This window comes from Balaenoptera physalus (genome assembly GCF_965194825.1).
Source record: "Balaenoptera physalus genome assembly, chromosome: X".
Taxonomy (NCBI): domain Eukaryota; kingdom Metazoa; phylum Chordata; class Mammalia; order Artiodactyla; family Balaenopteridae; genus Balaenoptera; species Balaenoptera physalus.
Genome location: NC_138903.1, coordinates 28,453,326 through 28,480,956, shown reverse-complemented (window position 1 = coordinate 28,480,956; position 27,631 = coordinate 28,453,326). Strand labels below are relative to the sequence as shown.

At 39.4% G+C, this 27,631-nt stretch overlaps 1 protein-coding gene across 5 annotated transcripts in view; it reads left to right on the top strand.

Annotated features, from left to right (window-relative positions):
* DMD (dystrophin) overlaps nt 1-27,631 on the top strand; it is a 2,259,822-nt gene that overhangs the window by 2,199,560 nt on the left and 32,631 nt on the right. For all 5 annotated transcript variants that reach the window (XM_082446317.1, XM_082446321.1, XM_082446320.1 and 2 more), the window contains one exon: nt 24,718-24,796. In XM_082446317.1, coding sequence (XP_082302443.1) covers nt 24,718-24,796 — 79 coding nt within the window. The remainder of the gene's footprint in view (nt 1-24,717; nt 24,797-27,631) is intronic.

Genomic DNA, 27,631 nt, shown 5'->3' with positions numbered 1-27,631 from the left:
CTTGCAAACGCCCTAATCATTAGGCTAGTATCCCTTGCACTGAGCTAAAATTGATCTTCCCATAACTTCTGTCTTTTTGTCTATATGTATGCTTTGGAGCTACACACAGTAAGAGTAAACTCTCTTGGCAAAGACAGCCCTTCAAATACTTGGAGGCATTCAACCTCCTACTATTCAACCCTACTATCACTACCAAGTCTTTCTTTAGAACAGAGTACAGGTATCAAAATAGAAAACAAATAGAAAGTAGAAATTTAGTGCCAGAGTTTTAAGTATCTTTTACTTAAAATATAAAAACTTTTTACACAGCAAGTAGGGCAACCCCTAACCCCATATACATACGATACTTGCAAACGGGACAATTTGTTTTTCCCATGCATAGGCACCGGAGGTGGCAAACGCTGACCTGTCAGATTCAATGCATTTTGCTGAGTTAGAACCTCAAGGGCTTTCCAGGGGACGGAGCTCTCTACTGTAATCATTAAAACCTGCAGAACCCTGCGTGACTCTGGGGAGAATCCCAGCATTGTAGGTCTTCGTCTATCCCCACCCAGAGAGCTCTTAAAACTAGGGCAGAAGAGATCCGCACTGGCTTGCGATCAGCCCTGGGCCCCACCCCTTTGGTTCCGAATGGTGCAGTGGCATCCCTAACCTGCTCCTGTTTCGTATCATGTCTATTTCCTCATGCAGCAACTTCATCCCATATTCCAACCCATACTCGGGCATTTGCTCTCCATTCTTGCTAGTTATGAATTTCTGGATGTTGACCCCTGCCCATACCCTGACCCTGTGTATTCTTGTGTCCTGCTGACCGGGTTGAACTTTTGAATAGCACAAACTCCCCAGCTGCTTTAAAGTCCTCCACTTTAGCTTCATGGCCCCTCCTCTGTAGTTTCTGACCTTGACTCTGCTCTCCGTATAAACAGTCATCTCACTCACCCCCAAGCAGAGAATCTGCATCAAAATCCATCAGAATTTTTAACCACATCATTATATCTGTCAACTTCGCCAGACTCCTGGTCTCAGTCTCCTCCTTTCAGCAACCTGGCACTGACACAGTGTAATTTCTTTTAAATCCTGATGCAATCCTGATGTGCTTTTCAAAAGGTTATGGTGATGATTTTAAAGAGTGTTTGTTTTGTTTGGGAAAGGAGGTTTGACTGTGCTGGCGGCTATAATAGAGTTCTTCAGAGCCTATCCCACGTCGATCTCAGAACAGTAGAGAATTGAGATGTGTAGAAATTAGAGCCATTGGTGGAAAAGATCAGATCATGGAGACATGAGTTCCAGGGCGCCAGCTGGGGCGGTGAGCTTCAATCATGTTTGGAATTGTAGGTCCCAAGGTGATCAGTGGATAGAGGGGAAGGCAGGAAAGGAACCCACCTGTGGGTTGAAGTCAGTTGAATATAACTGATGGTATGCTAGCCATCATTTCTTTTTTTTTTAATTGCGGTTTTAAAAAATGACATAAAATTCACCGTCTTAATTAATGATTTTTAAGTGTACAGTTCAGTAGTGTTAAATATATTCACACTGTTATACAATGGGTCTTCAGAACTTTTTCAGCCTGCAAAACTGAGATGTCACACCCATTACACAATTGCCCTTTTCCCCTTCCCCCCAGCCCCTGACAACCGCCAATCTATTTTCTGTCTCTATGAGTTTGACTACTCTAGGTACCTCATGTAAGTGGAATCCTACAGTTTTTGTCTTTTGTGACCAGCTTCTTTCACTAGGCTTAATGTCCTCAAGGTTCATTCATTGGCCATCATTTCTTGAACACAGTTTTATACCAAATGCATGATCTCATTCCGTTCTCACCACAGCTGTTTATGGCTGCCATGCTGTTTTCCATTTTCCAGATTAGGAATAAAGGCCACTCTCCAAGCCTGGACTGAGAAGCTGACTCGGAAGCAGCTGGAGGGTGGCTTGCAGAAGGGTTACTGTGGTATTGTGGCGTACTCTCAGGGTGTACACTTCGGAGGAAGTGAGGAAGGCAGGATTAGGCAGAGGAGAAAGCAGATGCACAATGCAGCGGTGGAGGTTGAGGCTGCAGGGGGAGCCTTAGAGAAGCTCTCACCTTGGTTTGGCCTTTTCAGAGTTGTCCCAAAGGAGTCATTTGGGTGGAGACTTTGTATCCCAGCCTCAAGCAGTTGAGGCTGGCCGTAGGCCTCCCCGCCTCAGGGAGAGGATGGAACCTTGTGTGTGGCAGTTCCTTGAGGGCCGCCACTGGAGTGTGGTCGCCAAGACACTGAAGAGGAGGTTCAGTGTGGCACCATAGTAACTACTACAGACGCTGAAGGAATAAGTACCTATATTTCTGAAGGTCACATAAATGACATAAGGGACAGGGCAGTGTTTATTTGACTTCAAAACCCATGGTCTTTCTACTACTCTGGGCATTCTCTCCAAAGGAGATCCGGTATCCACACTACAGTAAACTTGGAATCTATTCGTGGTTAAAATGGAATCTAAGTCCAGAAACTATATCCTTCATTGCGTCTTCCACTAGTTACCTATTCCTTACAGCTCTTGGCGACACCAACATTTTTCCCTGGTTCTTGTCATGAGGAGCGAAGCCAGATCATCTTCGCCTTCTAACTGCGTTCCATGCCTAAGGCCTCTCCTTCCCGCCTCTGATTAGTGCGCTGCTATCAGATTAATCTTCCAAGAACACTACTTTTTCCGATTGAATTTAGCAAGACTCCTACCGTGTACCAGGAGCGCCTCGGGGGTCAGATGGTCACAGATAAGGCACCGTCTCTGCTCCCACGCTGTGTATAACCTTTGCAGAGAGACAATAAGATTGTCACCACTAGCACCACCCTCAGACTCATAACGGCTAATATTTGCTGAGTTAGGCTGTTAGACACTGTGCGAAAGGCTTGATATACATGATCTCGATTAATCTTAACAACCACTTTCTGAGCTGCCTCTCAAGAGTCCTCATTTTTAGATGCAAAAACTGAGACTTAAAGAGGTTAAGTGCCTTTCTCAGTGGCTCTCAGCTAGAAAGTGGCATGGTCAAAACAGGCATTCCAGCTCCAGAGCCTGAGCTCTTAATCATCATGCTTCAGAAATTTGACTCACTACTGTCCTCAGGATTGAGTCCAAATACCTCCATTACCGGTGCCCTTCCTATCTCCCTCTGTGCCCAAACAAACCAAATGCTCTCCTCCTGAGGAGGCAAGTCTCCAAACCTTGGCACCTACTGCTTCTGGGCACTTTCTCCTGCCATTTGCTAAGTGCTGGCAGGATTCTCTCAATCCAGATGTGATTGCTGACCCAGCTCAAGCTCGGCCTCCTCCAGAGAGCCTTTTAACTTTACCCTAGAAACTGTGGACCTAGCCTTCTACCAGACACTCCTCAGTTTCTCGTATCCATGCCTATTTCTCCATTTTGCCTGTATGTTCCTTAAGAACTGTGTGGGTTTTTTTCATTGAAAATAATTCTTAGTTCTTTTTTTGTTGTTGTTGCCTAAAAATTGTTCCTGAATTTTAATATGAAAAGTATATATAGCTTCAAAAGTAAACCTAAGCTCGTAGATTCTTGAAAAGAAATAGTTACAGAACCTTCTAATTAATATTCAATGTGTCTAATCCTATGAAAATTCTGTCATATTACTGAGAACTACCCAGATCTCAACATTTTTTAAACTAAACTTCTCATTTTGAGATAATTATAGATTAACAGGGTGTTATAAGAAATAATACAGAGAGATCCTATGTACCTTTTACCCAGTTTCTCCCAATGGTACATCTGACAAAACTATAGTTCAATGCCACAACCAGGATATTGACATCGATACAGTCAATATACAGAACATTTCCATCATGACAACTATCCCTCCTGTTGTCCTTGTAGAGCAGCACCCACCTGCCCCCAATCCCCTGCCCCCAGCAACTACTAATTTGTTCTCCATTTCTATAATTTTGTAATTTCAAAAATGTTATATAAATGGAATCATGCAGTATGTCATCTTTTGGGATTGACTTTTTTCACTCAGTGTAATTCCCTAGAGATTCATCCAAATTGTCACATTGTAGCAATAGTTAGTTCCTTTTTATTGCTGAGTAGTATTCTGTATTTTGGATATGCCCTTGTTTGTTTAACCGTTCACCTCTTGGAGGACATCTGGGATGTTTTTAGTTTTGGAGTATTATGAATAAAGTTGTCAACATTCATGTACAGATTTCATGTGAACATAAGTTTTCATTTGTCTGGGATAAGTGCCCAAGATTGCAAGTGCTAGGTCATATGGTAGTTGAATGTTTAGTTTTATAGGAAACTGTCAAACTTTTTCAAAGTGGCTGTACTATTTTACATTCCACCAGCAATTTATGAGTGATCCAATTTCTCTGCATCCTTACCAACATTTGGTGTTGTCACTATTTTTATTTTAGCCATTCTGATATATGTAGGAGTATCTCATTGTAGTTTTAATTTGCATCTTCCTAGTGGCTAATGATGAATAAATTTTCATGTACTTATTTGCTATCTATATATCCTCTTCAGCAAGATGTCTGTACATGTCTTTCACCCATTTTCTAATTTGAATGCTTTTTCTTTCACAGCTGAGTTTTAAGAGTTCCTTATATATTAGATAATGTGGTTTGCAGATATTTTCTCCCTCTTCTTCTCATCCGCTTAGCAGGGTCTTTCACAGAGCAAAAGTTTTGAATTTTCGTGAGGGCGAGTTTATCAATTTTTCCTTTTATGGATCATGCTTTTGGTGTCAAGTCTAAGAACTCTTTGCCTAGACCTAGACCCCCAATTTTTTTTCCTGTTTTATATGCTTTATAGTTTTATATTTTACATTTAAGTCTGTGATGCATTTTTAGTTAATTTTTATATAAAGTGTTAAGTATAGGTTTAGGCTCATTTTCTGCATATGGATATCCAGTTGCTCGAGCATGATTTGTTGAAAAGGCTGACTTGATTTTTGAGGTGAAGTCAAATTTCTCTCTCCTTGACTTCAGAGCGAGCCACCTTCCATGCCTTCCAGACAGCACAGACTCAGCATGTCCCAAACAGAGCTCATCATTGTTCTCTTCTTCTCTTAACCCATCCTTAACATTTTCCTCTTCCTAATTTCACTATTTTTGTTAACAGTACCCTTCACCCAGTGGCCCAAGCCGGAAACTCAATTGCTGAAGTCATTATCCTGGAATCCACCCTTATCTTTAAATCTAACATATGCTATGTTACCAAATCTCGTCAACTCTGTACCCAAGCCATCTCTCAAATTCATTCCCTTCTTTAGATCTCCCCTGTCTCCAGCATCTTTTGCCTCAAATACTGCACAGCCTCCTAATTTTACTCCCTAATTTTAGTCTTGCTTCTTAATCCATTCTCCGCAATGCAGCTATCGGAATCCTCCTAAAATGCAGATCTGATTACGTAACTCTCCTTGTCTTAAAGTCTTTCTATTGTTTCCTGCTGCCCTAAGGCAAAAGTTTCATAAAGCTTTTCACCAAACTCTGGATTAAATCTCCAGCTTCTGCAGCAGTACCTAACACAGTGCCTGACTTGCCATAAATATTTATTGATCGACTAATAGAGTCTTAAATTTTGGATGAAGTAAACTTCCCATTGTCAACATCATAGATTCCATTTTTAATAACGTTTGCATCTGCATTCTCTAAGTGTCCATGTTTAATGGAATTGAAGCCTGCCCCAAGGCCTGGTGTCTTAGGGTTACACCGTCACAGAATTGAGACAAGGATTTGGGTGCAGGAACTTAATTTAGGATGTGATTCTAAGAAGCAGGAATAAAAGAGCAAGAAAAATGAGACAACAAAGAAAGATCAGTTGTTCTCTGGGACTCGTGAGAAGTGCACAGAATAAAATAGACCTGCGTATAAGTAGCTAGAGCCCGAAATGCAGAGATCCAGAGCATGTATCCACCTGCTTCTGACCCCCATTGGCTGAACGTTGCTGCCGAAGTGTCAGTTCTCCTGTGGCTATGCTTGCCCACCCAGGAGCGAGCACGCACAGCACTGGGGAAAATACCCTGGGGCAGAAAGCGGGAAGACGCAGAGCTCACTTTGGAGGTGCGTTGCTAGCTATACAGGATGAGGTTGAGTTTGCATGAAATTCTCCACTGCTGCTGACAAAGGAATCAGTAGTGGGATCACGAGATACAGTGTAAGCCCCAGAGGTATTCGCTACAAACCCCGAAGTGGAGTAGGGTATCAGCAATGTCAGTCTTCCTTCTGAGTATCAGTAGAAGACCTTTATTTTAATATTCCGTGCATGAAGCAAATAATAATACCAGAATTCAAAGCAGGGTGTCATCGGAGTGGGATGGAGAATAAGTACAATAAGTGCTATAGGAGCTTACTAGACAGTTTTAAAAAATCTATATTACATCAACCGTCAGATGTGAATAATTCTGATGTGCCAGAGCATTTGTATTCTTAACACATGGGGTTATTGGGAAGATCAAAAGAAATAATCATTAAAAAGCACTTTGCGCAGTGCCTGGCACAAAGCAAGCAGTCGATGAATGTTAATGTTTATACGATTATTATTGTTGATTGTCGGAATTCATCAGACCCACATCAGCAAATAGTAGTAAGTGGTCTGTCAGCAGGAACATGGAAACATTCTCATTACGTGGAACTCACTGTTGCAGGGACAGTCGTTAAAACAGGATCTAATTTTAGTCTTCTGGGAGACAGAAAATGCTAGGTTCTCCGGAAATGTTGAATCCTCCCTTGGACATGTAGTTTAATTTTCCAAAATTAAATTGCATAATCTGTAAAACGAAAGGGAAATCGTACTGCTCTTCATGAAAGGCCCAGGAAAAACTGAGGCCCTATACAATACCAATGAAAAAAATTGTTATTTTTCCACAGGGCATAATTAGAAATAAAGAATCAAGGTCAGTCACAAACTTCTGAGCTATAAGGGAGGAAAGGAGCAAATTTCCCCCCCTGTTATTTTACGGCTGCCAGGTTGAACTCATACTTATCCAATGAGCCCCAAAATGGAATACCCTTCTGCGCCAACTATACTGATGATAGTGATTCAGGGAGTAAATGATACGATTCCATCCTTCTAAAGTGCTTTTAGAATTGGATTCTAGTATGTTTCATTTTGCTATTGGCCAATCACAAAAGAGACTACAATAGAGAAAAGTGAAGACATCATGCTGAAGAGAGGGTGCCGCACAGAAAAGGAAGGAAGACCCCCTAATTTAGAGATATAGATGGAGGGAAAAGGCAGTTATGCTGTAACAGAAGGGAAACATTAAATAGAGCAATAAGAAAGGAGAAAAACGGCTTAGAAGATAAAGAATCAAGGAAAGATAGGAATAGACTATAGCGCACACGCACACACACAAAAATACAAAAGGATACTGAAGGGGAAATGCAGTGATTATTACACAGATTAAATGCAAACATTTAAAATGAAGGTGAAAAGCTTCTAAGAGGAATGAGTGGGCAGTAAACTGAATTGCATTGTCTTTACCAAGACAAAGACCAAAATTTTTTATCCTTTCACCTCTACCAACTCCCTTCTACTTTCCACTCCCCCTCCCCCCTTTTTTATTTTTTGAGGGGGTGGGGAAGTCTTAAGAATAACAGAATGGCCTTTTGCTCAGTGGTGTTCTCCTAATCCATTTCCAGTAAGTTCTACGGTGGTTCAAAGCCACATTCCAGGGTCTCAGATACCATTCTTCTCCCTCAGATCGTTCTGCTCCTGTGCCTGCAGTTTGTGTTATCAGTGGTGCATAGCCTGAGAACTCCAGGACCTCTGCCAGCTCTCTAAGTAATATGATTAGCATCTAAAGAAACACAAGGAGCCCGTGACTCGGTCCTTTTGCAATTAAAATCATATTCAGAAAGCCTTTTGGTCATAGGCATTTGGGGGAAAAAAGAAAAAGAGTCACTTCCAGAAATGTTTCTTTGTTCAAAACCCAGCTTAGAGTTCTCTGCTTCTTTCAACAGAGTGCCTGCCAGTAACTAGTGATTGTAAAAGAGTTTAAAACCTAAACTGTTGTGCAACCGCTCGATAAGAGCAACTCCCTGTGCAACTGGGCAGCATTTCTGTTGTGTGGCTTATTTGTTTCCTGGACTCTCCCAGTCTGAGAGAAAATGGATGTAAGTTCTTCTTTCATTGATTCAGACCCAGACAAGCAGTGTGGGTGGCCTCGTTCACCCACGTGTGTCACTGCTGTCTCCAGAACAGAAGAGCTGACCAAGACACCAAACTCTCCAGCCAAGAGGTGAGGAATATCTTGGTGTTGTGGTAGATTGTTAGTGGAAACGATGTTAGAAAATGTAAGGCACCTCCACTATGGAAAACAGTATAGGGGTTCCTCAAAAAATTAAAAGTAGAACTACCATATAATCCAGCAATTTCACTTCTGGGTATTTACCCAAAGAAAACAAAAACACTAATTCAAAAAGATACATGCACCCCAATGTTTATTGTAGCGTTATTCACAATAGCCAAGATATGGAAGCAACCTAAGTGTCCATCGACAGATGAATGGATAAAGAAGATGTGGTATATACACACACAATGGAGTATTACTCAGCCATAAAGAAAAAAGAAAACTTGCCATTTGTGACAACATGGATGGTTCTAGAGGGTATCATGCTAAGAAAAATAAGTCAGACAGAGAAAGACAAATACCATATGATCTCACTTATATGTGGAATCTAAAAAAACTGAAAACAAAACCAGATGAAAACAGACTCATAGATGTAGGGAACAAATGAGTGGTTGTCAGAGGGAAAAGAGGCGTGGGGTTCGGCGAATCAGGTAAAGGGGATTGGGAGGTACAAACCTCCAGTTATAAATAAGTCATGGGGATGTAACCTACAGCATAAAGGAATATGGTCAATAATACTGTAATAACTTTGTAGGGGACAGATGGTTACTAGACATATCATGGTGATCATTTCATAATGGATGTAAATGTCGAATCACTGTGTAGTACACCTGAAATTAGCATAATATTGTATGTCAACTACATTTCAATAAAAAAAAAAAGTACAAGGTACCCCTGCTAAACAGAGTAAAAAGACAGCTGTCTAAGCCTTTGTTTTAATAGGGAGCCCCTAATACAGATCTCTTAAAAGAATTTTGTTAAGGCATAAAGGGTATCTATTAGGTCAGTCTGTCAACAACTAGCACCGTTTTATTCGTTTTTTTTATTGAATTGTATTTGACATACAACCTTACGTTTAAAGTATACAATGTATTAATTTGATACATTTATGTTGCAATATGATTGCCATAGTAGTGTTGGCTAATACCTCTATTGTATCACATAATGATCATTTCTTCTGGTATTGGGAACTATTAAAATCTAGTCTCTTAGCAAGTTGATTGTTTATAATACTGTTTTGTTGTCTGTAATCACTGTGCTATGTATTAGCTCTCCAGGACTTATTTTCCTACTAGTTGCAAGGATATACCCTTAAACAACATCTCTCCCATTCCCCCACCTTTTTATGGAATACTACTCAGCCATGAGAAAGAAGGAAATTCTGCCATTTGCAGCAACGTGGATGGACCTTGAGGACATTATGCTAAGTGAGATAAGTCATACAGAGAAAGACAAGTGCTGTATGATCTCACTTACATGTGGAATCTAAAAGAACTGAAAACTAACATCCTTTTAAATGACCAAATCCCAGGTGGTCAGCAGCTTAGCTAAAATGTCCAAGTACCTTTTCCTAACACGGAAACTCCTTTGAAGCTCCAGCTCCCACTAATGATCCCCAGCAGCTCTGGTCAGTGCTGCCTTTCACAAATGAAGCTTTTTAAAAACTTCGAGTGGAAAAATGTGGCTTTCAGTTTTCAAACAAATCTTGCTATTAAAAAAAAAAGTACTGAAATGGGCATACTTCACAGTCTTAAATGCACACACATTATTGAAATATTCTTAAGCCTGACAGATTGGTTCAAATCAAGTATTATACTCATGACTATGTTCTCTTTTCCTAATATCAGCAGCAAAGAATGGGAAATAAGAAGGGGTGCGGTGCTGGGTAGGAGTCCAGCCAAGTTTGCCTAAAGCCTCATGATAGGAAATAGAAACTAACTTGTACTGATGACCTAGTGGCAGCTACTATCTAGTATTCTATAGCCATTATTTCTCCATGATGAGACTGGAGAAAATCTTCCAAGAATTAATACAGCAATTGGTAAAATCATTATACTATAATGGGTATAATTCTGCCCCCTCTCACCTTTTTATGAAGTATCTTGAGATTTTAAAAGGTGGAACCCTTTGCAATTCTTGAACAACTTGTCTACCTAGCTCTTAATAATCATTGTGATGAGTTCCTTTGTAACCATTTCTAGGCTCAATGTGAATTTTCTTAAATGTTTCTGTAGTTTTCCCTTTATTATAAAGTGTATTAGGTTGGGCTCTTGGCTGTGACAGAAAACTCAACTCCGATGAGTCAAGGGAAAAAAGGGTGACCGTGGCAGTGGAGGTTTCCAGGCAGGCTCTCCTGCTCTGCTCTTAGCATCAACATTTCCAGCAGAAAAAGAGAGAGGGCAAGCTACTCTCACCCAGGAGTTTAAAAACTGCTTGGGCCTGACTCTCAGTGGCCCAGATGGAGTCCTGTGCCCATCTCGGCTAAGGGAATGGAGTGCTCTGATTAACTGATTGATGTTGCAGGTTAGGCCCTCCAGGAAACAGATGCCAAGATAGATTTATCGTGAAGAAAAAGGGGCTGAAGCAGGACTGAGCAGGGGGGAGCCATTAGATCATAATGCAGATCTTATGAAGTCTGGGCCTGATGGGGAGCTCCAGAGCAAAAATTGCCAAGTAGATGGGGGTCCTTAATTGGGCAGACCTGAGGACAGTCTGTATATAACTTGGGACTGTTACTTTTCCTTCCTCACTAGTTAAGAGTTGTAGAATGGAACTCAGGTCTTACCTCAAACATCCATATCATCATGTATATGAAGTGTAGAGAGTGAAGGTTAATATAGACCAGTGGTTCTCAACCGGGGGCAATTTTTGTCCCCCAGGGTACATGGCAGTGTCTGGAGGCATTTTTGGTTATCACAGCTGGGGAAGCGGTGCTCCTGGCATCTACTGGGCAGGAGTCAGGGATGCTGCTAGACATCTTCTAGCACACAGGATAGAACAACAAAGAATTATCCAGGTCAAGGGTCAGTAGTGCCAAAGTAGAGAAACCTTGTTCCATAGATAAAGATACATATCTTATGTGCACATATGTACCGAGAAAGGCCATGAAAACCTTTCATCTTTGGTAAATTCTTAATAGTGACTTTTTTGTTCTTATTTGCATCTGTCAGTACTTGTTACTGAGATTCCATCCCACTCATTTAACTTTTGGACAGAAAGACTAGATTGAATTAGTGAAATTTCTAAATCCTGGATTTTTAGAAAATTATGGTTTTAAGACAAATAGTAATTTGACTTAACTTACATACTATTTAGTATTTAACATCCTTAAAGACTTTGCTTTGGTGACTAGATAAGAATCATCCGTGTTTAGCATGTTAATTGCCTTATGAAAGTGTTATTTCAAAAGTACTAATTTGTTTCTGGTCTGTTTAAATATCCTTGGACTATAGATATGTTTAGTCTGAAAGTTTACTCTGATGTATTCTTACTTTTTGTACACTACAAAGTTGAATCTCAATGCCAGCTCAGATTGAAATATGGAAAAGTTCAAATTTAAGAGTGAAATAAGTGAATATTTACCGCAGTATGCCTTCATATGCAAGAATGTGTTTCTCTTTGTGGTATTTCTGCTAAAAGAATAACACAACAAAAGCAAACTTTTAGCACTATACATTTTGAACCATCCAATAGATGCTTTAGGCTTCAGGGAATTTCTCTCCAGAGCTGCTGCTAAGAAAATAAAAAGACTGGTTAATGCCTGAAGGGATAAAAAGATCAGCTAACCAAAAAAAAAAAAAAAAGTTTTCTCCAAGATGTGAAACGTGTGTTCAATCCTAGATCAAGGACTAGATGTTCAAAGTTCTATATATGAAGTTTAACATTACTTTCGAAAAGTCTAGAAGGAAGTTTGTTATCAGTACAATGAAATCATTTTCAAGTATGAACATAGTGATACCAGATCTTTACTCATGTAAAAGCCACTCTTTTTCTCTAAACACAAAATTATTAAGTACTTTTATATCCAACCATCTATATTCACATAACCATAAAAAAATTATGATGCAGTGAGGAACAGACAAGAAAACAAACTATTTTAATAACTATATTTTGAAAGCTCTTTCCAAACAAATGTGAAATGTTTTAAAGAAGGGAGGGACTTCCCTGGCGGTCCAGTGGTTAAGACTTCGCCTTCCAGTGCAGGGAGTGCGGGTTAGATCCCTGGTCGGGGAGCTAAAACCCCACATGCCTCGCGGCCAAAAAACCAAAACATAAAACAGAAGCAATATTGCGATAAATTCAATAAAGACTTTAAAAATGGTCCACATCAAAAAAAAATCTAAAAAATAAAAATAAAAAATAAAAGAAGGGAGAATGATGAATTGTTGCTTACCAAAATAAAACAAAATAATCAACAGTGTAAGTGACACCATTTGAAATCTTGGGAATCTCTAATCCATTAAGATTATGTCACTAATGGCATACAAAATGCCTGTTCCAAAAGTACTCCTCAGTGGACATGAGATGCTAAGCTACATAGACTCTGAGTCTGATCTAGGTCCATGGTGTTTTGTGTCACCCCCTTCCGGAAGCCTCCCAGATTGTTCCAGGCCTCATTGCTTCCTTACTTCTGGAAATTCATAATGCTCTTATTGGTCAGTAACACACAGACTAGCACTTAAAGACTCTCTAATTTCTCCCATGTGCAGTCTTCTTCCTACAAGACCCAAGGTCCTCGAGAGCAGGGATTTCTCATGTTCCATCTTTGCTATCCTCCACAAGATGAACACACAGGACAGTGTATATAACAGCACTTGAAAATGCTTGGGGAATAATTGATTACTAAGCTCACCTCTCATGCTCTCCACTCTAGACTTGTTTCGGTCCTGCCAAAGGACAGAAATTGCCTAGCTCTCCCCAACTGGCCAACTTGAGTATTTACTATAAAAGAAGCCAGCTAGATAAGGAACTTCCCCCAGAGATGTGTCTGCCCAATGCACCCACGCCTATTCTGCTCTGACACCCACTTTTTTTTTTTAATTTTATTTATTTATTTATTTATGGCTGTGTTGGGTCTTAGTTCCTGTACGAGGGCCTTCTCCAGTTGCGGCAAGTGGGGGCCACTCCTCATCGCAGTGCGCGGGCCTCTCACTATCGCGGCTTCTCCTGCCGCGGAGCACAGGCTCCAGACGCGCAGGCTCAGCAATTGTGGCTCACGGGCCCAGCCGCTCCGCGGCATGTGGGATCCTCCGGGACCAGGGCTCGAACCTGTGTCCCTTGCACCGGCAGGCGGATTCTTAACCACTGCGCCACCAGGGAAGCCCCTGACACCCACTTTTTAATACAAATAAGTAACAGCTACTCTTTACTCAGTACTTACCTTGTAGCAGATGCTATTAAATGCTTTTCAGGTGTTCTTTTTTTTAGGAAAATACAATATTTCTACCCAAGCCATTGTAGGAGTCTTGCTAACCATCGGGATAAATGATGTGAGGGGCTTTGAAGAGAATTCACTGCCACCCCCTCATGATTTTTCCATCATACCATCTAGTCTTTGTCCAACCGTTTTTGATTTACTGTTTGGGGTTAGTTATCATATCAAACTGTGCCCCAACACGCCAGTGGTTCCTCCCGATTTTTACACATCTCATTGTCACCTAGGATGAAAGTCTGAAGTTTCCTTGACTCTTCCTTCCTTCTGGTACCCTTACGTTTAACCCATCATGTCCTCATCTCTTGGGGGGTTTTCTGGCAACTTATCCTTTTATCACTTTCTCCATGCTTCAGTTCACCCTAAAACACTGCTCTGACTGTGGTATTTCTTTATTTAAAAAAATTTATGTAGAATATGAAAATGTTAGCAGTAGCTGCCACCAGGCTGGGAAGCAAGATGGCTAGAAGGATATGGTGAATGGGAAACTCACATTTTAAAGATTTTTATTGTTCTTGAATTTTGTTATCATGTGAATGCATTAAAAAGAAATAAAAGTAAATTTTTAAAGTAATAATTTATAAAAATATTTGAATGCCTTCCCATGAAAAATGAAATGAAGTCTCTGCTCTTAAACCTGACAGTCAAGTACTGCTCTGGGCTGACTCCAAGCCACATTTCCAGCCTGATATTCTTCAGCTCTCGCTCTGTTTATACCCCACATCTGGGCCTTTACTAGAGCCAAAAAAATTGTTCATTCTGCTCTTGCCACACAGAATGTTTCTTCTGTTTTTGCCCATCAAAACCTTACCCAACTTTGAAGGCCCAGCTTAAAAGCGTCATTCCTTCGTTAATTCAGTTCAGATACTCTGTAAGCCCCATAGCTATGTATGCTTCTTTTAGTGCTTTTAGCACAGTTCCCAGGAAAAGAAAGGAGTGAGCATCTACTGAGTGCTAAGAAATAGACTCTCCAGCCATGTACTTTACAGCATCCCATTCTCTGTACACTAGTTTCATCGTCGATAAAATGGTCATAAATAGGAGTACCTTCCTCACTGTGTTGTTCATTCTTTCAAGTATTTAGTTGGATGCATACTAAGAGATGGGCACTGACCTGGATCCTGGGGATACAGCCGTGAGTGAAATAGACCAAGTCCTGCTCTCGTCAAGTTTACTTTAGGATAGGAAAGGCTTCAATGAGATATACCTATAAAGCTCTTAAAACAGCGCTTGGAATGTAGTAAGTGCTCTATAAATGTTAGCTATTGCTACTGTTGTCACTGATGCTGTTATTCGGTATTTCTGTTTACAGATAAGGAAACTAATGCTTATAGGCTATTAGATAAGATGCTGAAGGTCAAATAGCTAGTAGAGGATTCCAACTCAGGTCTTCTTGACCGGTAGGACTGATAGCCTTCCCACTATACCAGTGGCTCCAAAAACAGACTATATGTCAGAATCGGTAGAGCTTTAAAGAAAGTACAGATTCTCAAGCCCTAGCCCCAGAGAGACTAAGACAGAAATTCTAGAGATGAGCTACGAATCTGTATTTTTAAAAGACTTTCCAGGTAGTTGTGATACTCTGTCAAATCAGTGAATGACTGCCCTACATTAAAATCTTATTTATAAACAACTAAACCATAAATTCATTTAAAATAGGCTCCTTATTTTCTTATTTATTTTTTTTCTCCTTTCTCTCCTAGCAGAGTGCCTTATAAGTGCTCAATAAGTATTTGAGTAATTAATTGTTTAATTATTTAATTAAAGTTGCTCTTAAAATGCAAATACAGCTGTAGTACTAGCAGCCTGTTGTGAGCTATCATTGATCTTCCTAGGGATATTTATTAATCAGCTAAGAACCAGTACTTGGGAAAGACAGGCGAAACATCTGGGAAGGGAACTGAGAAAACTTCCAACCCAAATGTTAGCCCTGTCATTACACAGCCTAGGACCCCTGTCTCACCTTGTCCGCCCTTCACTGACAACTTCAGGTAAAAATGCAGAAAATGTATTACTAAAAATCAAAAGATTTCCCCCTCCCATTTTTGTTTTCTCTTGAGTTGACACATATATCTGTTTTGGAAAATAGGGAGAAAATCTCTTTTTAAAAGAAAGAAAAAAAATCCTGTATTCTTGTCACACCACGAACATGGAGTTCACTGCTATACGTTAAACTTATAAAGCAAGATCCCAAAATGCAGTGGCTGATTATTCACAGTAGATATATTAAGTCAAGAAGCTTATTTTTTCTCTCTTTGCTAAGGCAGAAAGCCTGGGGCTATATGCATTTTTATTACACTTTACTGTCTTGGTTTCACTTGAGGATTAAAAAGAAAGTCAAGGTACAGTGCATGTATCCTGATGGATTTTAGGATTTCTTGCTTTAGTGAAAGGAAGAACCTCATAAAGTATCTGAGATTTTTGCTTAAGGAAGAATACCTACTTCTATGATGACCTAGAAATTCAATCTTTTATTTCTCCTATAAAAGATCACATTGTATTTTGGATTTTTTTTTCCCTGTAGTTTTCTGCACTGTGTAAAGCCACATTAAAAAAAATAGCTTTCCTTTAGATTTGAAGTGAAACTATCTCGAATAGTTCAGGGAAGTCTTAGGACTGTTCACGGAGCTGACACACCACCTCGGGGTTGGGGTGAGATGGAGCGAAGGGGGAGGGGGAGGCAGGGGGAGTGTCCAGAAGGCTGAGCTGGGAGACTGTATAGACTGAGAGGGAGCGAATATACGTCAGAGTTTCAGCTCCAGTTCTGACAAATGTACACTGAGAAACAATAGAATTGCATCGCCCCATCTTCTGTCCTTTATTTAGAAGCATGAAGTGTACTTACTTATTCAACTTGCGCCTCTTTTCCTGATATGCAAAAAAGTGAGAAGGACCAAACGTTGCAGGACTGGGAAATACAGTAGATGAGATCTTCCGGTTAATTGATTTGTAGAGAACAGCCTGATACTGGTTTAGCAGCTCTGCATCAGTGACGGAAAAGAAAGGCGCTTTTCAGTGGCCTGGAGGAGGAGAGCTGGCAACTGGAAACAGGGGCTGGTGGCAGACAAGGTTCTTTCATATGTGGTCAGATTGACTGTGAAGGGAGTCATGGTCAGGAAGCTTTGGAAATGCTGTGAGGATAGCGTGGGATTTCAGGGGTGTTGATTTCCTTGGTTAAGATTGCTGCGCTTATACTTCAGCAAATTCTCCCTCCCAGCCATCATTGTCAAGGTGATTAGTAGACCAAACTGAAAATCTACAAGTGTATTATTACTCGAAATTTAAGGATTTTGCCATTAAGCTAAAAAAAAATGTTTATTCTGGTGGTCTTTCTTTTTTCATTTATCTTCAAGATTTCACCCTGCTTTAGTCATCTTTTAGTATGAATTTGCTAACTGCTATATGCGTTGTCTTTTTTCCCCCCCAGATGATACCAGTTCTGTTTTATCCCCTTGATAATTATTTCAAATTGCCACTTCTGGTCCTTGGGAACACCCCTGTGTTCTAGTACCAGGAGGTATAATTATGTCACTCCCATGCGAGCATTATGCTACTTATGACCCAAAATGCCACTAGAAAGGAAAATTTTTGTGAGAATGATATCTTCCAAATGTGGAATAAATAAAGCTAAAGAATAAATAGCTGAAGCTGAACTGTAGATGATTTAAACGTATTGGTGTGGTGAGGTGCGAGCCACTTGACTTTGGTTCCTGCTCCAAATCATGAGATACATTAGGAAAGGTTTTTAAAGGAAACCTATTTTTTAAGATAAAATCTGCATCAAGTTACATCATCCAAGCAGAGTAATTCACCCTTTGTCTCTTTAAGACAAGAAACAAAGAGCAGAAGAAATGCTTCCTATGATCTCTACGCTTCCCAGCACATTTTTTTCATAACAGTGTGTAGATGTAACAAAAACTAAAGATTTTGACAAATGAAGCAGGATAAGGACGTTGATTGCCGCTTTTCTAAATTAAAATTAATGATACCCTTAAGGTACTTGGGTCTATGAAGTCAACTTAATGTTGATATAACCTGACTCCATTATCACAGAATGAGGCAGCTACATGAGCACGAAAACTAATAAACAGACTTCCAAGGTGCGTTTTAGAAATCGGTGAGGTGAAAGCTAAAAGCTTAACAGTGGACAAAGGACTTGCTGTTTTGTCCTCCCTTGCTTTCCGGTGGTTGGAGGAGTTCGTCAGAATTAGAGGACTAATGTTCCTGAAGAAGCGCCGGGCTGGCTCTAGGCTGGGGCTCCTGTTCACATCCTGCCCCACCTGCCTTGCAGAGACGCACAGCCACTTCATGTTACGCGCTCTCTGTTTGCCTCAGCAGAGTCTGTGTGCTCTTCTGGGAGGTTGTACAGGACACAGCTGGGAAGAGCGAGTGGAAGGGTGGGTGCAGGAGAGAGGAAAGAGAAAGGTAGGAATAAGAAAAGGAATCAGAGATTAAGAAGACGGGAATCAGCGCAGAAGTACCAATTTGGAAGCTGGGAAAAAAAGCTCTGAGAGAAGAACGTAAAAAGCGGTGGATTGATGATGGTCTCAGATGGCACGCATTAGCACCCATGCCATAAATCACACAAAATCAACTAATAATTATGCTACTGCTCAGAGTGAGCGCCGTGTTAGCACTGGTTGCTTTCCTGTGATCTGTCCTGAAGTCAAGGGCGAGAAACTCCGTTTAACTCAGAAGTGTCTCAGGGTCAGGAAAACACATAAATAAATTCAAGGAAAAGAACATTCAGCCAACTTTTGCATTCAACAAGCCCAGATTGTTTTGCCACAGAGCTGTACCTATCATACGTCCTCATTCCAAACCTTATCTCAGAGCATTTTTTTTTTCAGTCACAACTCAGAAGAAAGCACAGTGGATTTTAAATGAAAAGAGTTACAATTCGTTAAGAGGATTTTAACTGAAAGTTAAATCCTGAGGAGAGTTTTCAGGATAATGTTTGGGCACGTGTTTATGAGTGTTACAAGTAAGAATTTGGAAGTAAGAATGAATTCTGAAGGCTTCCCCCAGTAGATAAATGCATACAGAGAAGTGTGCAAACTGCAAAATTTCAGGACAAAAACTCATGAATAGACTGTAGAGAGTCGTTTGTGTGCATGTGCGTTGTTTATTCACTAGCATCACAACACAAGGAGAGTTTTATTTTTATGGGCTCCTTAGTGGAGGTGTGAACTCTGGTTCTTGCATGCCCATGGATATCTATCAAGGGTCTTAACAAACTGAGACCCAGAAAATTGAAATATACATGCCCAGTTACATCTTCTCCCAAGACTGGAGTAAACACGATTTATGCATGTAGTGCCAGCAAGAACACTAGGACACCAGGAAGGAATCACATTGTCTAACAATGTATTTCCACATCAGGAGGGAATTTTTAGCTCTTCTAAAACTCCAGTGGAGATAAAAACTTAAAAGTAATCAAGTAGCAGGTCAAAAGAAAAATTGGAAGCCCTTGAGAACTTCAAGTTAAGTAACAAATATTTGCACTTAGATCAATTTATTTAAAATCATTACTAGGAGCCACAGTGTTGATATCTGTCCTTTTTCTTTCTTCTCCTTTTGGCTTATTTAAAGCAATTTTGAAGAAAAAAGGAAACAAAGATATTCTTCAAAATACACAGAGGAATTGACTGAGCTTTGGGGAACAGTCACAGCTGGGAATGGAGTGTGTTATCATTAATTTAGTTGAAGGACTTGGTGCTCATTCATTATCTCCAAAATTACGCTTTCAAGTATACCTTAATCACACTTAGTGTAGTGCCTAAAGTAACAGGAACTCAAAAAGCCTTTTCATTCACTCATTTATTGAGTATTTATTGAGCATCTCCTTTGTATTAGGCACTATACTAAACTGTGAACAAGGCAGACAGGGTCCCAATCTACATGGACAAGGAACTTACATTCTAGTAAATATCTTCTGAATGAATAGAGAGACATTTCTTAGTGAAGTGAAAGAAGGGAGGCCTCTGCTAAGAGTACACTGCCTACAGAAAGGAGAAAGCAAAGAAGAATAATATATAGTCCTCATAGCTCTCAAATATGATTATTTAAAAATTAGAATAAAACAGATATGGAGTAGATTTGGGCTCTGGGTTTGTCATACAAATTACTGCTTTTTAAAATTGTTCTAAATCTAATGTAGGCACAATGAATCTAAATGGTTTTCTTCTTTTTTTTTTTTAACTTTGAGCATCAAAAAAGAAGGAAAGAAAGAAGGGGGGGAGGGAGGGAGGGAGGAAAGGTCTTTCCAAAAACTTGTTTTGGGACTCTTGAAAAAGAAATTCTCCATTCAAAATATAATGGTTATGGTGAAGATCCTTGAATAAACTACACATTAATTCATTCAGCTAATATGAATCGAGCACCTGCCATCGGCCAGGTACTGTGCTTGTCAACTAGGATATAGTAGGGAAAGAAAGAAGGGTCCCTGTCCTCAGCGTATTTGTTTTTTTTTTTTTTAAAAAAAAAAAAAGAGACTTTTTTTTCCCTCTGACATGCTTTTTCTGAAGAAATGCTGCAAACTAGATCTTGAGTACTCATGGAGCAGAGGGCAGTTTTCTGCCCATCTGGGATAGTTCTAAAGAGTAGACCCTTGTGTATCAATAGATAAGGTTTCTTCCAGTTCTAAACTTTCTTGATCTATGATCTAATAGTAGACACAAGATGTGTGCTTCCAAAAGGATGTTATAATTGTATTTCTTTTTATGAAAGGAAACAGAGGTGTGGCCTATTAATTGGGGGAAATTGGGTCCTTCCTGTCTCTTTAAATAATTGTTTAGACTCCTTTGCCTCTTCCTTCTCCACTCACTTCCTAATGCTCAGTCCTACCCTCTTCAGTCGCACTTCCGTTTCCTTCCTTTAATGACTGGGACAGATTGCTCTTCTCTAACTGGCTCTACATGACATCTCCAGTTAAATGTTTCACTGTTAGGTCAAATTCATCATGTTCCAAATGAATTCATCCGCCCATTTGCCATTCCTCCCCTTTCTAATTATTAGTGTTTCCATCAGCAATATCCTCAATCTCCCGGTCTTCCACACTGGAAATCCTGAAGTTTTATTTGCTTCTACAAAAATTACACTCCAACACCAAAGTGATTAGTTTTTCCTGACTTTAAAATACCTCCCAGTCTATACCATCTTTTCCATTCCAGGCAGCACAGTCTTCATTGCAACACATATAACCCCAAGTCTAGTCAGTTGCAACAGCCTCTAACTGGTCTCAGCCTCCAGGTCCCTCTTGGATCTGTTACACTGACAGATTCATCTCCCTAAACTACAACTTCCCTCTCAAATCATGAGCCCCCTCACGGAAATCTTCAGTGGTTCCCTTTGCCTACGGGGTAAATCTTGAGCCTCAGTGTCTGCAGTGTCTTGTTTTGCATCATCTGCTTGACGCATACCTAGCTAACTGCATCTCACTGTCCTCTCTAAGACCAGTGTTCTGCTACCCCAAGATCTTCCTTGGCTTGTTTCCATTCCTCACCTCCAGCCCGTTATGCTTCCAGAGATCAAGACTGTAGCATTCATTTATTGCATATCTCTTTTCGTATTAACATATACTTAAAAAGGGAACAAACAATTAACCAAGTAAAGAATGAACTGTGCCAGAATGCAAGGTAATGGGATAAAATTTCTGGCTTTTGCTTCCTAGTTTGCATATAGTGTTTTATATTGGTTAAAAAAAAATCCAGTTAGTAAGGTCTAATGCATGGAGGTTATTATTTCAAAAGGTTATCAAATTTCATTTCCTTGCCTAATTGCTCACAGAGTAAAGTGCTTTGTTCTCAAGTAGCTACAGTTTGTGAGGATCATTGTGTGCCTTCAAGTTTTTCTTTCTTAAAATTATTTCTTTATTTATTCTGTGCATTCAATCCGTGCCATACCTTTCTCCAAAGATAATTTGTGAAAAGAAATATTTTCTGCTTAATTTAGTTAAGACTATTTCCCGAATATTTCATTTCATTACATGATGCATCTTTAATTTTTGTCTCACTATCATACATTTTCTTAAGTTCGAGTTATAGGGATGGAGATTCACTTTTATCTAATTTTAAATTCTTGACAATTGGGTATACACTGGAAACTACCACCATGGCCCTCCCTGTATAAGAAGGAAGCAACCTTCAGATCAGGGGCTTATAATGGACTCGGACCCTGTACCCACGTGGTCCCTATGAAGCTACTAACGCTGTCTCCAGAGGAAATGGCCTGTGGCACGTTCATGCACCTTTGCCATCCGCATGTTCCCTTGGGGATTTCCCCCTCAGTATGTGCAAAGATTTTTGCTCTGTGTCCATTCCCATATGGCCTCCCCATCCCTTCCTCCCCATCCCCAAACTCTCACGTTCCTCTCTTCTTTATTTGTTTATCAAATGACCCATTCTGCATTTAGAAATAATTACGTATTCCATTCATTTGCATGTGTTCTTCTGCAGCTCTTCTCTATAGTCTTAGGGTATCACATTCTTTAAGACCAGGAACTGACCTTGCATTGGATCATAAAATATACTGATGACTAAAAGTTTCATAGATGCGTACACTACGTTAGGTCTGCTTTCAATAAATTAATTTAAAAATAAATTAAAAGGCCAACTGCATATTAAATATTTACACAATACTTTCTGTTTTCAACTTTAATCTCTGGAGTAGCAGTTAAGAGCAAGAGCCAGACTGAATGAGCTTGAATCCTGAATCTGCCCGTTTACTAACTGCTTAAGCTTAGGCAAATTTCGTTTGGTTGGTTTTTTTATCCTCTCATCCTTCAGTTTCTGCATCAGTGAAGTGGAGAGATAATATTATTTCCTACTACAGAGTTATTGTGAAGATTAAATGTTACTTCATATTGTCATGCACAGAGTGCTTAATAAATATCAGCCATTTTTGTATGTTATGTGGTGCCTTGCACACTCTAACCTATTCCTCTCCCTTTGTTAACCATAATAGCAACAGTAACAGCAGCTGCTAGCATTTATTGAGCAATTATCATGTGATAGAAACTAGGCTAAACACACGTATCATCTTATTTAATTCCCACAATAACACCATGAGGTAGGAAATATTGTTGTCCCATTTTAATGATAAGGTAAGTTAAGTTTAGAATAATTTACCCAGGGACATACAACATGCAGTCGATGTCAGTGAGCATTCTCATTCATTCTCCCGTATCTATCTCTCTCTCTCCCTCGCTTTCCTTTCTCACACGCACACACACACACACAAACACACACATTCATCCACTGGTTTGGTCAACTAGTCATTACACAAATATTTCTTATACCACTTACTACATGCAGGGTTCAGTGCATCCTGTGGGAGGGAGGATAGGAGAGGACAAATAAGCAAGGAATGGTTCCTGCCATCAAGAAGTTGACAGTCCATTGCAGGAGATATTCATATCCATATAACGAAAACAATGGCTATGATAGAAGTGCTCCAAGTATAAACCGTGTACTGTGAGAGTGCTGAGGAGGCAAACATATAACAGCCTTGAATGGGAGAAAAGGGGGATAAGAGCATTCCAGAGGGAAGGAGAACACGAACAAGTCTCAGGAGTGTTACATTGGATGGAATGTCGCGGGACAGGCAGGTAGAGTTTGACTGAGAGTGCAGGGTGGTAAGGCTGGGAAAATAGGTTTCACATGTCCCTCGTGGTTTTCTGTGCATCGCAGTGAAGCAAACCCTCCATTTTTTTTTTGAAACTGTATGTGGTTTTCCAAATATTTGGTCCAAGCAAAGATGGACAAGGCTAGGGAGAACGTGTAAAAAGAAGATCGTTCTGGATCTAGGCTAGGTAATTGATTGATATGGGAAGGTCAGAGTTGGCGTTAGACCAGACTACCTGAGCCACTTTTTCAATGAGTTTAAGATGTATTTTACTTCTTGGGAGTTATCCACACCACAGAGTGAACCTGCTTGAGCTCTGATGGCTCTGGGCAAGCTCTGGCTAACCTCTAGTTTAGCATAGCCTGCTCAGAACCAAATCAAGATCCAAAGTTATAAAGCTAGGGTGCCTGGGGCCACCATTAATATAGAATTGGCAATATGCCAGATGACAAAATATACCATTTCACCCATAAAATTCTTCCCTTTTACCCCCACTCAAAATGGAATTCACTAAGCTGAAAGGACACTGTGTCAATATATTATAGAAAAACATAATAGGAAAAAAAAGAATGGCAATCTTTATTCCATGCCACCTAAACGTATACTTCCCACTAATTTCCAAGTCCAATAAAATCTGAAATCTGAAAATTTCTTTATTTTCACCATCCACCCTATAGTTACCCTAAATTAAAACCTTGCCTCTGTTTCTTTGATACTTAAGTATCAGTCAACTTTTGGTTACTTATTAATTTATCAATGATTATCACTCGATATCCATTAATTATCAATCAATATGATTCTTAAAAACATGGCAAAAGCAACAGACTAAGACAAAATATATATCATTTCTGAGATCCTTTAGTCACCTAGTATAATAGCGAATGGCAGCCTCCCTACCTAACCTTTTTGTGAAAGATTTAGAGTTTGCTTTTTTTAAAAATTATTATTATTATTATTATTATTTTTAGCTGCGTTGGGTCTTCGTTTCTGCGCAAGGGCTTTCTCTAGTTGCGGCAAGCGGGGGCGCCTCATCATCGCAGTGCGCGGGCCTCTCACTATCGCGGCCTCTCTTGTTGCGGAGCACAGGCTCCAGACACGCAGGCTCAGTAGTTGTGGCTCACGGGCCCAGTTGCTCCGTGGCATGTGGGATCTTCCCAGACCAGGGCTCGAACCCGTGTCCCCTGCATTGGCAGGCAGATTCTCAACCACTGCGCCACCAGGGAAGCCCGAGTTTGCATTTTTGATGGTACTAATTGGAGCAGTCATTCATTTGTGGCCACCAATGAGTAGAGTGTTTTTAGAAAATCCCATTTTAACATTGTCAAAAGAGCAAATCTTTTTTGTTTGGCCTTGGTTTAATAAAAATGGGTCTCGGAGGCCACATGTGGTAAGTGGATATTAAAACAGGGTTATAAATTGTTGTTTTAATGTTCCAGCCTTAGAAGCCCAGAAGATCTTACCAAAAAAGGATACATTGTTTTAATTGCCCCTCATTACATGTGATGAGAGAACATAATTTTTCTCCTCTTCCTCGCAGGTGGCTGTTGAGGACCGCATCAGGCAACTGCACGAAGCCCACAGGGACTTTGGCCCAGCATCCCAGCACTTCCTTTCCAGTAAGTCATTGTCAATTTTCATTGCTTAACCTCTTCACTGCATCTTGGTGGCTAAGAATTAAGAGTTGAATTACAGTTGTCTCTGCCAAATGCACTGGAGACACAAATCATCCTGAAATATAACTTAGTGGGTAAATTCAGAAGGTTAAGAAGAGGAGGACCAATTAGATCATTTTGTCCAGCCTTCAGCTAATGCATAATTATTTCCTACAATGTATTCTCAAGTGCTAACTTCAGCAATATTTTTGAGTCTTTAGTTCTGCTTATAGCAGTTCACTTTATCAAGCTGATAATTATATATCATATAATTATTATATGATGATTCAATATATATTACTGTGAATCTATAATTCTTTATCTCTATATAATTCATTAAATACTCCCTGCCTGCAAGTTGGAACTTCAGCCCATTCTGTTTTCTTTCCCTGACTATTCTTATCCCTCTTTTATCCTTGACCTCTCTTCATTCTTTTTATTTTCCAGTTTTACTATTTTATTAATTATATTTTTATAATATTATTTGTATATTATTAATAAATATTATATCTTTTATAATTAAGTATATTTTTATAATTAATACCAAGAGGAATAGCCTTGGTTAACTGAAAGTGTAATATTGGAACATCCTATAAATATAACAGTGCATATTAAATTGTCAAGCTCCTGTTTTCCTATGATTAGTGTTGTTAATTTATACTACTCTTTCTTTTATTATAAAAGTATATATATATATATATATGTATTTAAAAAGTCATACGTCTACCACATGGGGTTAATATCTGTTAACATTTTGACGTATTTCCCTCTGGTCATGCATGTGTATGTATGAGAGTTTAACCATCATTTTTTTAAAAATTTTATTTTATATTGGAGTATACTTGATTAACAGTGTGTTAGTTTCAAAAAAAGAAAAAAAAACAATGTGTTAGTTTCAGGTGTACAGCAAAGTGATTCAGTTTTACATATACATGTATCTATTTTTCAAGTTCTTTTCCCATTTAGGTTATTACAGAATACTGAGCAAAGTTCCCTGTGCTATACAGTAGGTCCTTGTTGGTTATCTATTTTAAATATAGCAGCGTGTATATGTCAATCCCAATCTCCCAATCTATCGCTCTCCACCACCCATCCCCCCGGTAACCATAAATTAGTTCTCTAATTCTGTGAGTCTGTTTCTGCTTTGTAAATAAGTTCATTTGTATCATTTTTTTTTAGATTTCACATATAAGTGATATCATATGATATTTGTCTTTCTCTGTCTGACTTACTTCACTTAGTATGATAATCTCCAGGTCCATCCATGTTGCTGCAAATGGCATTATTTCATTCTTTTTAATGGCTGAGTAATATTCCATTGTATATCTATACCACAACTTCTTTTTTTTTTTTTAATTTTAAAAATACTTTATTGCTAAAAAAAAATGCCATATCAATTACAATAGTAACATCAAAAAATCATTGATCACAGATCACCATAAGAAATACAACAATAATAAAAAAGTTTGAAATATTTCAAGAATTACCAAATTGTGACACAGAGACAGGAAGTGAACAAATGCTGTTGGAAAATTGGTGCCCGTAGACTTGCTCCATGCAAGGTTGCCCCAAACCTTCAATTTGTAAAAAAAAAAAAAAAAAAAAAAAAAAAAATGCAGTATCTGTGAATGAAGCACAATAAAATGAAGTATGCCTGTAATGTCTTCCATTAGGGGCTATTTTCTTAGGAAACTAATGAGCTATAGGGGGAGGAATTGGGAGAACTTACCAGGAAGAGGTTGCATCTTTAAAGAGAGCCTTTGCACAGCATTTACAGTGTATCCGGACAACACTCCAGACAATGATTCTAAGCCCTTTACACTCATGAACTCACTTAATCCTCCCAACAACTCTACTCAGTAGAGACTATTATTACTATTACGTGTTTTCACGTAACAATTTGGGAAGTAATTAGTAATAATAGTTTGGGAAGCTGACCCTCACAGTGGTTAAGTAATTTGCCCTAACCCAGCTAGTGATGGGGCTCAATTCCAACCCAGACCCTCTGACTTCATAGCCCATTCTCAGAATCACTACTCTTTTCTGAGCATGTGGGAAAGTCATCTTCCTGTGCAGGTGGCTGTGCTCCTTCAGGAAGGAGACCTGTGTACCACAACTTCTTTATCCATTCATCTGTCAATGGACATTTAGGTTGCTTCCATGTCTTGGCTATTGTAAACAGCGCTGCAGTGAACATTGGGGTGCATGTATCCTTTCAGACCATGGTTTTCTCTGGATACATGCCCAGGAGTTGGATTGCTGGATCATATGGTAACCCTATTTTCAGTTTTTTAAGGAACCTCCATACTGTTCTCCATAGTGACTGTACCAATTGACATTCCCACCAGTAGTGTAGGAGGGTTTCTTTTTCTCCACATCCTCTCCAGCATTTATTGTTTGTAGACTTTTTGATGATGGCCATTCTGACTGGGGTGAGATGATATGTCATTGTAGTTTTGATTTGCATTTCTCTAATAATTAGCAATGCTGAGCATCTTTTCATGTGCCTCTTGGCCATCTGTATATCTTATTTGGAGAAATGTCTATTTAGGTCTTCTGCCCATTTTTTGATTGGGGTGTTTGTTTTTTGATATTGAGCCGCATGAGCTGTTTGTAAATTTTGGAGATGAATCCCTCGTCGGTCACATCGTTTGCAAATATTTTCTCCCATTCTGTGGGTTATCTTTTTTTTTTTTTAAGGGAATTCCTTTATTTTTATCTATTTATTTATTTTTTAAATTTATTTATTTTTGGCTGTGTTGGGTCTTCGTTTCTGTGCAAGGGCTTTCTCTAGCTGCG